This window comes from Rattus norvegicus, chromosome 4 (assembly GCF_021556685.1).
Source record: "Rattus norvegicus strain SHRSP/BbbUtx chromosome 4, alternate assembly SHRSP_T2T, whole genome shotgun sequence".
Lineage (NCBI taxonomy): Eukaryota > Metazoa > Chordata > Mammalia > Rodentia > Muridae > Rattus > Rattus norvegicus.
Genome location: NC_141537.1, coordinates 69,896,800 through 69,910,721, shown reverse-complemented (window position 1 = coordinate 69,910,721; position 13,922 = coordinate 69,896,800). Strand labels below are relative to the sequence as shown.

The 13,922-nt window shown below is 41.5% G+C and overlaps 1 protein-coding gene across 4 annotated transcripts in view; it reads right to left on the bottom strand.

Moving 5' to 3' along the window:
* The window catches only part of Agk (acylglycerol kinase), a 79,032-nt gene that overhangs the window by 45,182 nt on the left and 19,928 nt on the right, over positions 1-13,922 (bottom strand). For 2 of the 4 annotated variants that reach the window (NM_001127497.1, XM_087659013.1), the window contains exons 3-5: positions 10,368-10,407; positions 5,334-5,413; positions 341-416 (exon numbers count right to left, since the gene is read on the bottom strand). In NM_001127497.1, coding sequence (NP_001120969.1) covers positions 341-416; positions 5,334-5,413; positions 10,368-10,407 — 196 coding nt within the window. The remainder of the gene's footprint in view (positions 1-340; positions 417-5,333; positions 5,414-10,367; positions 10,408-13,922) is intronic. The other 2 variants (XM_087659014.1, XM_087659015.1) reach the window with 1 other exon arrangement.

Sequence of the window (13,922 nt, the reverse complement as noted above, 5' to 3'; positions counted from 1 at the left end):
AAAATAATTACCTGCTAGTAGAACTACCAAGAAATTAAACCACTCAAAGTAGAAAGCCCTGTATTTGGGGAATGGACTCTGACAACTGAGAGATACAGTCCCGCCTGCTACAAAGTATCAGGACCTCCACACACCCACCCGAGCCTGTGCTGAAATGAAAAGCTGACCACAGCAGGGGAACACAAAACTGTTTCCAGTAATTTATAGAACAAGACACAACATTGATTTTCTTCTTATCTTCAGTGAAAGCTGGGTTCTGCTTAGAAGGCCAGAGCAGAGAATACATGAATACATTAGAAATGGTGATCTGTGTATATAAAGACTTTAGAGGAAGTCTTACCTTGACGACAGTCACATCCATGCCAGACAGGTGTAAAATTGGGGCAGCATTTTTTTCAAATAGAGTTCTGGCTTTGCTGTAGACAAAAGGGGAAAAAAAGCACAGTATATTTTAAGATACATTTTCAAGCTGAGAATAAAAAGTGTAATCATGTGCCCTAGAGAACACACACTTTATTTGTTCAATAGGAAGTTCAACAGTGAGTAACCATAGTAACCATAGTGTCCCTTGCCTCACACAATCAGCTTGTATACATTTGGGAAGCTACACTCTCTAGAGCAACAATGAGAAATAGATATAGCCCCATTCAAAACAACAAAGCTTGATCCACACAGAATTCCCAATGCCAGATACAGCAACAGCACAGATAAACCAGGACATCACACAGGACTTGTCTGACCAACTCACTCTCACCACACTTGTCTGCTACTGGAAGTTACTTATATTCTCCTGAAAGGAGTAGAGGTATTTACTGTAACATTATTCATATGGCCCATGGGGAATAAAACAGATTTATTTAATCCTTTACTAATAAGCATGCTCTTCTGGAAAAAGACGCCTCTCCCCTCCCCCCCCCCCCACCTCTCTTTTAAAGTTTAAACACTAGGGGTCATTCCAAATCTTTAAACTTGTAGAGACAGATCAAAAGTATTTCTATGAGAGCTGAATTTTTACTAGGAAAAGAAAAGCAAAAGGTGTCTATTAGGATAGTTAATGAGAAGCCAGTCTACATCTCCCAAGCATAGAAGCCCATCTTTGTTCCACTAGCACTTGATACTCATCTGTCATCAGCAATGTTTTCATCACATGATGAAGACAGCTTTCAAAACTGTCTTTAGGACTACTCAAGAAACTTACAAAACTAGATATCAGCCCTTATTAATTCTTGAATCCACCAACTTCTAGGATTACAGATGGGATATTTTAAAGGTACTTACTAAGTAAATGATGGATTAGTATACAAATGAATGAGGGAATAAATCTCTAATCATAGAGGTAAATTCTGAGGAAAGGCAAATAAGATGGTTATGACCCCTGGGGACGGGTGTGTGCACTTCTCCTGAACATTACTCCATTATTGCACTCCAGTCCGAGTCAAGTCAAGACTCACAAACAGTCCAGGAATCAAAGGCAGAAGTGGCAAAGAGTGGCAGAGTTGAAATCAAATAAATCTCACACACACAAAACAATAGTAGTATCAAAACATCTAACTCCCATGTACCTTTTTGTTGTGGTAAAATTATAGAAAGAGCTGTCTTTTACCCTCACTTTATCCAGCACCACGGTGCCTCAAGATATCTAGTAGATATCTTGCCGGAAACACACATCCCAACTCTGTGGCGGCCCAGTGTCTCTGCCACCACACACTCTCCCAAAGTCAAATCGCCACAAGAAAGAACGCATAACCCAATAACCTTTGATCCAATTGATAAGATATAATTGCCCACCTAGACATGCAAAGCCCGGTCCACATCCATCCCTTAAGAACATTCATAACAACCTGTAAATACACATCTTAACATCAGCCTCCATGTTCTCTCCGTGGCTTCTACTCCAGTCTCCTCCAGTTTCCCCTCCTTTCTGTTCCAGTCTCTTCCTCTTCCCTCACACCCCAACCCCTTCCTTCTCATCCAATGACAGGCCTCATTCTGTCTTGTACCTGCCTCACCTATATGACATCATCCCACACATTTTCACTTAGCTGTCTTACTAAAATTCAATTTCCTTAAAAAAACAACACTGCACGCTTTACCTTTCTTAAGTATATATACTTTTAAAGATTTAATGTATGAGTGCTCTATCTGTATGTACACCTGTGTGCCAGAAGAGGGCATCAGATCCCATTACAGATGGTTGTGAGCCACCATGTGTTGCTGGGAATTGAACTCAGGACCTCTGGAAGAGCAGCCAGTGCTCTTGACCACTGAGCCACCTCTCCAGCCCCCCTTTTATGGATATTTATATGAGAAACTCAAAAGCAGCTTATGAGGAATACTTAAGAGGTGAGCATAGAAGGAATCCACCACCTTTACTGAAAAACACAAAATGGCAATACAGCACTCCTTATTGTGAACTAGAGTAGACACTGTGGAGATGCCAGTTCCCAGACCCATCAGGGATAGTCACTGTGGAGATGCTAGCTCCCATCAGAATGAACATGAAAGTGACATGGAAATGAAGTCCCTCTTCCCCTCACCATGTCTGCACCTAACCCAGAGCAATAAGGAAGGCCGGGGCACTGAAGGGATGCTTTTACTGCTGGAAGGATAAGAACAGAGCAGCTGGGAGCAGAACTAGTTCCTAAAAGCAAGCCTCTGATGAAGCCTGACTCTGTCCTATCCAACATAAGAGAGCACCTCCTGTAACTTAAGGAAAACAATTAGCACTAGTTGTTCATTCACATCTTTGTATGATGTCACTGCTTCAGGAAATCTCTAAAACAAAAGCAGAAGAACTTTTCTTCAGACTGAAAAACAAGTGTTGCCAATGAGAAATACATTATTTATTACATAATTAAGGGTGCAATAGCACCAGGCCTGAATAAAAACTTTATGTACTTACGGCAATTTCCAGACTCAGGCACCACACAAGATAATTACTTCTTTAATGTATTATTTATTAACAGTAAACACATAGTTACCTTGTTTCTTAAAGTTCTTGAAGTTTTAAACCAGTCCTACATAATGAGATAGCTGTCCAATAAATTATACATTATATGTTAGTACATTGTCACAATGACAAAAATGGGGCCATGAAATAGTAAAGGCTTTAAAGCAAAAGGTGTGGGGAGTTTTAGAGCTCTGTGTCCCAGATGCATGCAGGGCTCTACCTTGCTGTAGGAGGCTGTCTGTGGCTGCATGCTGCCTGCCTTTACATAAGGCACTGCACTCGCAAACAAGAGCCTACCTTAATTTAACACTGTAAGCGGGGCTGTCTCGGTGACAGTTAAGGCTGGCTGAACAAGCTCAGGTGTGAAGACCTAGAGTTCAGATCCCCAAACCCACAGAAGCACCTTGTGGATGTGATGGTCATCTGGGCCTCCAAAGACAAGGACAAGGAACTCCACAGCCAGCGGATTAGGGATAGCAGCCAGGATATGGCGAGCTCTAAATTGGACTGTGAGACTTTGCCTCAGTGAGTAAAGTGGAAAAGCAATTGAAGACCAGCCTCAGGCCTCTATATGCACCAATATACATACTTCCCCATACACACACTGGTAGAAAAAGGAATAAAAACCTTCTAGCACATGCAGTTACGTATAAAACATAAGAAGGACCTAAATCTCTAAAAAATTAAGTCATGAATGTTAAAACAATATGGGCTTGGAAAAAAGCAAAACAGCAGCAAAAAACAAACAAGAACAAAACTCAAAACCCACTTATTGGAAGTCAGAACTTATAATAGTTGATTCTATCTTAAGGAAACTGCCAAAACGTTTTCACCAGAAATTAAAGATTTCTAAAGGACAAGCACATCAAACAGCTATCTTTAAAGAAGGGTGAAAGGTGGCTTGCAAGAATTCTTGGAGGAAATGAGAGTACAAAGTGGAGAATAGTATGAACCCAGCTAGACACAATCATCATCATCATCATCATCATCAGCAGCAGCAGCAGCAGGCCTCTATTAACAATTAACACTCATAAGCACTACAGCACTAACACAAATACATCATATTCTACATGGTAGTTCTTAATGTATGTGTTTTGATTTTGTGTCTATTATGTTATTTAGTTTTATAGCTAAGTAAACTGAAGATTTAGGAGGCTAAGTAACTCAGAATATTCTAGAAGCAAATACACACACACACACACACACACACACACACGAGAGAGAGAGAGAGAGAGAGAGAGAGAGAGAGAGAGAGAGAGAGAGACACTCTGAGCTCTCTGCTGCCCTCACCAGGCCACAGTGACTTTACTGGGTGTTCTGGTGCTGTTTAAGAACTTGTATCATTTATTACTGAGATAAAAATTGGTGTATTTATGGAGAAGTGGCCTTAACCAAGTCTGGCAATATTCTATTAAGCAAGGTTAATCTGCATAATCTGTAGATACAACTTATGGAGGAGGTCAATACACCTCTTACATGAAGCTCAAGCTTCCCCAAAAGATCCTACAGGACTGACTTTGGGAGGCCCTGCTTCTTTTTGCTCCAGACAGCAGAGCCTGAAGACTTAAAAGTCCAGCTTCAACTACTCACTATTGATGTCATGTGACTTCAATCTTATAGTGTCCAGCCTAGTATAAATTCACAAATTACTCAAAGCACAATTGATCTGGATACTGGAAACACTAATAGGTACTTTTCCCCTCTTCAATTTCTTCATTCTATGTTTTAAAGGTAAATTTTGAACTAACACTTAAACTTTTTTTCTGCTTGTGGCTTTTTCCCCCAGGTAGGGCAATTTTTAGTTCCTCTACACCCATTCCTTGTTTTCACAGTACCCTCCATTTCAGGGTGATACAATGGGTACAACCAACTAAGCAACAAACACACCACTTCTTGCAAAAGCCCACTGCCCTTCCTTCCCACCTTATTCCCCGCAGTCCTTCCATGCAGAGCTTACTGCGGAACAATCATTCCTATCCTAAGTTTCTGCCCTATGGGCCACATCCTTGTTTGAGAAGAGTAAACCTTGTCCTCCAAGACCAGCTGAAGGTTTCCTACTTGGGAAAGAATCCAGTGTCATCTGGAGCCCACAGTGCTCTGGAGGCCTCTCATACAACTTTGTCTGTGGTGACAGCCTAACATAGCTATGCAAAGCAGGAAAACAATCATTCCCAGAGGTGCCCTCTCAAGCGCATAGAAATCCTCGTGTTTGCTGAACATCTACTTGTCGCATAACCATTACTTCCATTTTGAGAATAACTCCTGTGGCTGCAGAGTAATGGGTCCCAGTGATTCTAGTCCTACACAGTCTACATGCCTTAGTAGTAATGTTGTCCTTTGCCTTTAGGAAAACTGAATACAGTTAAGTCACAAACTGAAATACCCTTTGCAAGCTGCAGGATTGAGAAAGACGGTGGCTTTCTTCACTTGTGCATTGGGAGGAATGAGCTGGTTGCCAAACACCTGAAAAGAAAGAAGAGAAGTTTCCAATTAAATATTTTATTCAGCTATTGATCACATATGTTTTTTTATCCCCAAAGAATTTACTTCCAGTCAAAGAGCAAAAGCTCATTCATGATCTCCATAACAGAAATATGCTGTTCTTCAATGACAATAGGTCCAGCCTTACAGTAGGATAAAAACCCTGCTTAACTTACCAGTGGTAGTTAGTGTCCTTTCCTGACTTACTATAAGCATACACCCTGCAAGGCCACAGCCTGTGAGAAGGGACTTCATACATGTGCCTTCAGTTTTCATGCTACAATCCTTTCTCCCTCAGTCCATTACTAAATTATTCCTCAGGAATCTTTGTTACCAGTTAATTTTCACCATCTATATACACAGAAGAAATCCATTGCTCAAACCTTTTCTACTCTATTGGCTCCAAGGCTGAATAGAATCAAGAAGCAAAGGATTCAATGTGAGGATTCAAAACAGCAAGAGAATGGGAGCTACTACTGAGACACATAAACTGGGGAAGAGGGACAATGAAGAGAATCAGGACAGCAAAACAGTAAAAAGGCCAAAAGCTTCAGGTCTTGGATGTTGAAAAACAAGTCTGGGCTATGGCAGCAGAATTCTGGAAAAGAAGTATAAAGCAAACATTAGAGGGAAAACAGCTATAGAAAGATGGTGCACTGAACAACTCAGTCTAAAATCTGCCACCTCTCTGATTGTCCACTGGAGATCCTTTCTACATCTCACTTCTAAAAGAACAACCCCCTGTGCTGGGGAGATGGCTCAGTGGTAAATAAAAAGTAAAGTGTTTGTTGTGCAAGCATAAGAAATTGAGTTCAGATACCCAACATTCGAGTAAGAAACTGAGAGTGTCAGCGGATGTCTATACCCCAGTGCTGGGAGGTGAAAGCAGTGGCCCGGGGGCTCCCTGACCAGACAGTCTAGCTGAAATGAAATGGCAAGCTCCAAGTTCAGTAAGAGACACTGTCTCAAAAACTAATGTGGGGGGGCTGGGGATATAGCTCAGTGGTAGAGCGCTTACCTAGGAAGCGCAAGGCCCTGGGTTCGGTCCCCAGCTCCGAAAAAAAGAACCAAAAAAAAAAAAAAAAAAAACAAAAAAAAAACTAATGTGGGAAAGCTAGGGAGGATAATATGCCAATGCTAGTCTCTGGCCTCCACACACACCTGCACAGACAAGCGCGCGCGCACACACACACACACACACACACACACACACACACACCATCCATTATCACTTCTATTCTCTTTGCTCTTATATCTAGACATTTCCCTGCTAAATCTCCAAATATCATAACTTGCTCTGTTCTGATCCATTCCCTTCTAGCATTTCACCAGGAATGAAGTAACTAACTCAGCTGTGGAGGTCTGAATGGAAATGGCCCCCAAAGACTCATAGGAAGAGTCATTATTGGAAGTAGGCTTTGTTGGAGTAGGTGTGGCCTTGTTGAAAGACGTGTGTCACTGAGGGGTGGGCTTTGAGGTTTCAGATGCTCAAGTCAGGCCCAGTGTCACTCTCTCTTCCTGCTATTTGCTGATTTGGTTGTAGACCACTCAGCTATCTCTCCAGTACCATGTCTACATGCATGCTGCCATGCCTCCTGCCATTATGACAATGGAGTAAACCTCTGGACTGTAAGCTGGCCCCGATTAAAGGCCTTTCTTTCGAACAGTTGTAGTGGTCATAGTGTCTCTTCATAGCAAGAGAAACTCTAAAATAGAAGTTGCCCGACACTGCTTTTGCCTGGAAGAATATGGAGCACTTTGGGACTTTGACTAGAAGAGCCAGTAGATACTTTAAGCAGGGACTAATGAGCCATACTAGTAGGATCATAGGACCATGGAAGAGAGTGGTATTGAGAACTATGAGAGACCACCTAGAGTTTCAAAGGACAGTATTAGTGTGTGACCTAGAGACTGTTCTTGTGATATTTTGGTGAAGAATGTGGCTGTTTTCTGCCCTTGTCCAAAAAATCTGCCTAAGGCTAATTTAAGGAATAATTGATTAAGGACATTTTCAAACAACCCAGCATTAACTATCTTCAGTGGCTTGATAGTGGCCAGTCTTATGCAGATCTACAATGAAAAGACTTAAACTGAGCAAGGAAAAATACAAACTGTACAGTTGAGGGAGAAAAGGAGCCCCCGGGAGTATAAATAGATTAAAGAAAAGCCTGATGCTAAATGGAGTAAGGGAGTGGTGACCTCAGAGCAAGACCCCACCCAGCTAAGCTTTCAATTTGTAAAAAGGAATTAAATAAATTTAGGGCTAGGGTCACACACTTGTAATCCCAGCACTGGAAAAGCAGAGGCAGGTGGATTTCAGAATTCAAGGCAGCCTGGGTCTATAAAGGAAGTTCCAGGACAGCCAAGCTTAGGCAGTGAAGGAAACTATCAAGAACAGAAAGCTGGAGAAGATGTGTTTGAATAAGGGGTTCATGCAAGCAGCAGAACTTCACAGCTTCCGCCACGTGGTACCAAAGCTTATAGAGTCAAGGACACAAGAAAGGAATCATAGATCTCCCTCCAGAACTAAGGAAGCTGCTGAAGCCAGGCATATGCAGATGTCCCTTCATGGAGACCTAGAAGGACTATTGCATGAAGCTGTAAAGTTGAGGCTTGGACTGCCTTGAAGACCCCAAGCTGCTGGAGACGCCAGAGTCATGGGATACCTGCCAAGGAAAGGGGCTCACAGAGAGTGGAGCCAGCCCGGGAGAAAGAACTGTGCTGCAGGCAAAACAACTGAAAGGAGTTTGAGGTCTGCAGAGAGATTTGACAGCAGACATGGTGATGTAGAGCTTGGAGCTGGCCTGCTGATTTTGGTCTTGCTTTGGTCCAGTGTTCTCTCACTGTGTTCACCTTTCCTCCATTTTGGAATTAAAATGTATGTCCTGTGCCATTGTATGTTAGAAGTGTGTGATCTGCCTTCTTTTTATTCTGATTTTATAGGAGGCTATGGTTAAGAGACTGTCTTGAGCATCAAAGACTAAATGTAGACTGAAGTTAGACTAACTGCATTTTGCATTATGATATGGCTACAAGCCCACAGGGACCAGGGAGTGGAATGTGGTAGTCTGAGGGAAAATGGCCCCCACAGAGTCACAAGGAGTGGCATTATTGGGTGTATGGCTTTGCTGCAGGAAGTGTGTAACTGGAAAGTGGGCTTTGAGGTTTCAGATGCTCAAGGCAGGCCCAGTGTGCCAATTTTGATGCAGAACTCTCAGTATCTCTTCAGCACCATGTCTGCCTGCATGATGCCAAGCTTCCAGCCATGATGATAATGGACTAAACCTCTGAACTTACAAGTCAGCTCCAATTAAATGTTTTCCTTTATAAGAGTTGGTCATGATGGTGTCTTTCACAGAAACAGAAACCCTAACTAGGACCCCAGCCCATTCTCTGTATCCAGACTCCAGATCTACAGCACTAGACTGCCCCTCCTTACCCTCATTCCCTAGCTCCAGGAACTCCTAACCAGACCTGTAAAGTTCCAGTTCCATAATGGGTTAACACGTTTGTAAAAACTAAAGTCGAGTGTACATGATTTTTTTAAATCACTCAATAATTTAGACTATAAAAAGATCACAGGAAAAGTAGAGAAAGCCGTGAGGATTAATCTACCTTTAGTCACAAGGAAGGAGCTACACATGTGCAGAGGAGTGGAGGACTAGAACAGTAAGGTCAGTGTGTGGAGAAAGTACCAAACAAGACCTTGTTCCTGAGAAAGTAAGAGGGGCTGGGATCCAGAAAGGACACATGAAGAGGTTTCACCTTAAGCAAGAGGAGGGTGTATCAGCAGAACTACCTGGAACTCAAGATTAAGGTTTATTTGATAATTACCTTGATTTAAAAATTAAGCATTGTATACATGTTCTACAGTATCATACTGAGACTCAAAAATAATCCAAAAGCTTATCTCTGGCTGGCCTAAAACTCATTATGTAACCCAAGAGGTAAACACATGGCAATCCTCCTGCCTCAGCTTCCTGGAAGCTGGATTATAGGTGTGAACCATCATGCTGATCTTAAAAATAAAATTTAAAGCTTTTTAAAATTAATTTTTAAAATGACTTTTTAAAAAAATAACTTGAAGCTATACTAGATTACAATTTTATTTCTGTGCAGAAATAAAATCAAATTTTTAAAGTATATTTGGAACCAAAGAAGGATTTATTAATAGTATCTACTGTCATTATCATCTATGAAAATAATTCAGAAACAAACATGAGGTTTGACACCCACTTCTACTAAATGCGTCCTCTTTGCCATTTTAACTTTCATACATCTCTTCAGGCATTTCTGACATCCTAAGCTTAAATGGCATAAAACAGAAAGGCACTGAGTCACAGAAAGCCATCTGCAGGGTATAAATTACAAATAGGGAAGAGAGAAAGCCAGGGTCTTACATCTGAAAGGATTTACAACTCAACTATCATCACAACAGCCAGATAAACTTAAGCAGCATCTCATGGACCTGGATGGCAGTGCAGTCTACGAACCAGCAGTGTCAGGGAGATGGGCTTTAAAAGTAGGAGTCAACCATTTTAACGCGATCTGACTTTCAGAGGTAACATCTGCTCTCAACCAATATCCCTGGGGGCTATTCCATCAGAAATGATTCAGGGTTTAGCCAGATCTTCAAGAATAACTGCAAACACACCAATTCCTAGCTTTTCAGCCAGTCTAGTTATGTGTTCTTGGGAGTGATCCAGAAGTAAACAAGCCTAACAGGGTGGGCGTCAGAACCTGTTCTTCACCAGATGGCTAACTTCCACCCATTCTACTCAGAGTTGGCTGACAGCCTGACCCATCTGGAGGTAGAGGGAAAATAGTCAAACTGCACTGATGTAAGACCCCCATGTAAGTAAGTCCCTGGAGTGGCTGTGTCTCCTGCACCATGGAGATAAGGGCGATTTAATTTTATCACAGGAAGCGGCATTACCTGAGCTTCTTGACAAGCTGCTCTTCTTAGCAGGTTATCACTATCAAAGCAAACAAAAGAGACCCAGCATTAGCATTCCCAGAGATTAAGACCCAAATACAATTGATGGGTTTTGGGGTTTTTTTGTTCGTTTTGTTTTTTTTTTTTTTCTTAAAAAGTACTTTTTAAGTAAAGATTTCTTAAAGACCTGATCTCAAATCAGGAGCACATTTGGGAAATACATTCTCTGAGTGAAAGCTTGTGTTAGCTATTTCCACATTCTGGTGTATAAAAAAATGCCCCAGACCCCTGAAACATCTAGAGCCTAAAGTCTGAAGATCTGTAGCTCCATATGGCAACAGGAAACTGCAAATTTACTTAGAGCTTGGGGACAGGGAGAGCATCTGGAATTACCTGATAGGTCTTTCAAGCAGAGCAGCTTTTGTGGCTGTGATCAGAACAATGGGACTCCGGGAGGGTGGGGTCCCCTCCTGGCTTTAAAGATGGAAGACACTGTGAGCCCACAAATGTTGAAACCCTTGCCAGCCTGGAAAAGTCAGGAAGTAGCTCTTCCCTTTGGAGTCTTCAGAAGGAATGGGAGGTCTTCTCAACCCTTGGACTTTGGCCCATAAAATAGTATGATAAATACCGACGGTGTGTTAAACTAAGTTATTAGTCAAAAATAGGAAACTAATTTCGTGTCTTGGGTTTTTCTATCCAATGGATACTTCTTGGGTCATTCGCCAAGGCAGAATTTGGTGTTTGGCTGCTTCTGCTACTGTTGTCTCTGAGCGCCTTCTTTTTGATAGCACTCAGACACTCTCCTACATCACAAAGGGAAATAGGAGGTAAAAGTGGCTTCCAAGTATGGAAACATTCTTTCAGAATGCAAGCATGTGTTAAGCATAAAAGGTCTCTAAAGTGTGTCATGAGAGCACACTAAATGGGCTCTGATAACGTGCAGAGGCCAACACCCAAGTCTGCATTTACACACTTGTATTGCTAGAAAACAACTGAAGAAAAGATTTTAAAGGAAAAAAGGGTTACTTTACATATATTCCTTGACCACCTTTATAACATTGGAGACCTGAAATTTGGCATTTTGAGAGTAATTTCAAGACTGACACTGATAATTAAGGATGAATTAGAATAAAAATAATAGATTTTTGTCACAGTTGTTGTCTGTTAATTGGTTTTCTACAGCCAAGCAACAGAATAGCCCAAAATAGTGAATGACCTGACAACTAGAAACAGTGTTCCATGAAAAGTATAAAGGCTCAAAAGCACACATTAACAGAGTTGGGGGTACTCATCTGTTCTGAGGCCTGGTCCGCAAGTGGCCCTGGCAACCAGGTTCAGGCCCCCCCTGCTGCATAGCTGCCTGGGTGGCAGGGGAGTTGTGCAACCTTTTCCCCTCCCCCCACTCGTCATCATTATTAATACTGCCTGATCTTTCAGGATATTCTTCAAAATCAAAAGAATATTAATCTAATATGCAAAATGGAATATGCTGCCTATAGGAAAGCCAGAATATGCACTGCCTTAGCCCATACAAAGAAAATCCCAACATGATCACAGTTAACTCTAACATCTAAATCACATAAACTGTCTTGGTCTTATTCTCTGAATCAGGATGTTTGTAAAAGGCAAATGCATTCTCAAAGAAAAAGAGTCCTTGAATTAAGATGGACTCCAGTGTCCTCCAGAGAATGGATCTAGGACACTGCTCCTCTGACACAGATACCCAAGTCACTACTTGGAACATTTAATACAAGATAAAGGCTACTAATATAAACAGTTGTACTGTATTATTCAGACACGGACAAGACAAAAACACATACATCTTCAGTATAGATTTAATTTTGGGAGGAATACTTTTTAATCTGCAATAGGTTCAGTCCACAGATGCTAAGTCTACAGATAGTTACAGTCAACTATATTTTATATCTTTATAGCAAGCTCTAATAACTACTTTAAGAAATTCTAAAAATCTTTCAGAAATATGGTTTTGCTAGAGCTTCAGAGAAGATAACCATGTGGGGGACAAAAACAAAAAACAAAAAAAAAAAAAAAACAAAGTGACTCTGATGAGGCAGATACTGTAGCATGAACAGTGAAAGCTTCAGTTGTAGAGGGTGTCTATGGATTTCACAGGCCATCCTTTTAACCTTGCTCCCCTGACTTGTAGCTGAATCCCATCCCTCAACTCCAGCAGGCAGTCCCTGATAAACCACATGTAGAAAAATGCAACTAGAAAATAGACCATATCTATCACCCTGCACAAAACTTAAATCTAAGTGGGTCAAAAACCCTAACATGAGATCAGACACACTGAACCTGACAGAAGAGAAAGTGAGGACCAGCCTTGAATTCATTGGCACAGGAGACAACTTCCTGAACAGAACACCATCTATCTGCTCAGGCACTAAGATCAACAATTAATAAAGGGGACCTCATGAAACTGAAAAGTGTCTGTAAGGCAAACTGTCAATCAGACAAAGAGGCAGCCTATAGAATGGAGAAAAGATTTTTCACAAACTATATATCCAATAAAATGCTAATATCCAAAATACATAAAGAACTCAAATTAGGTAGCAAAAAACCCCCAAATAATCCAATTTAAATATGTGCTGCACATCTAAACAGAATTCTCAATAGAAGAACTGGAAATGGCTGAGAAACACTTGAAGGAATGTTAAACACCCCTTTCCTTCAAAGAAATGGAAGTCAAAACTACTCTGAAATTCCGTCTTATACCTGACAAAATGGCTAAGATCAATAACACAAGTGGCAGCTCAAGGTGGCAAGAATGTGAACCAACAGGAGCACCCCTCTGTTGCTGACTGCATGAGTGCAAACCCACACAGCTACTACTGAAGTCAACAAAGCGGTTCCTCGGGACGTTGGGGTCAGTCTACACCGAGACCCAGCTACACCACTCGACATACCCAAGGACACTCTATCCTAACACAAGCACATTTGCTCAACCATGTTCCCTGGGGCTTTATTCATTGTAGTCAGAAGCTGGAAGGAACCTAGAAGTCCCTCAACAGAAGAACAGATAAGGAAATTGTGGTACATTTACATAATGAAGCATGACTCAGCTGTTAAAAAAAATGACAACATGAAATCTACAGGCAAATGGATGGAACTAGAAAAACTCATCTTTAGTGAGGTAACCCAGACCCCAAAAGATAAATAAGGTAAATGTTCACTTATCATTGAGTAAATGATACCAGAGCTACAATTCATAGAGCCAGAAAGGTTAGGTACAGACAAGGGATCTAGGGGAATACAGGAAGCTCCCTATGAGGAGTGATTAGAACAGACTTTGTGGGTGGACTGGGACTGGTAGGGATTCAACAAAGAAGCAGGTGAGGGGAGAAAGGGGGTGGAGGGAGAGTTTGGGAAGATGACTAGGCTTGAGGGGCACTTGAAGGGTGGTATGGAAACCTAGTACAGTAGAAACTTTCTAGACTCTATGAAGGGGATTCTAATGATGGCTCCTAGTAACGGGAATATGGAATCTCAACTGGCTAGCTCTTGAAGCCGGATGAGACTGCCAGTAGTGGGATT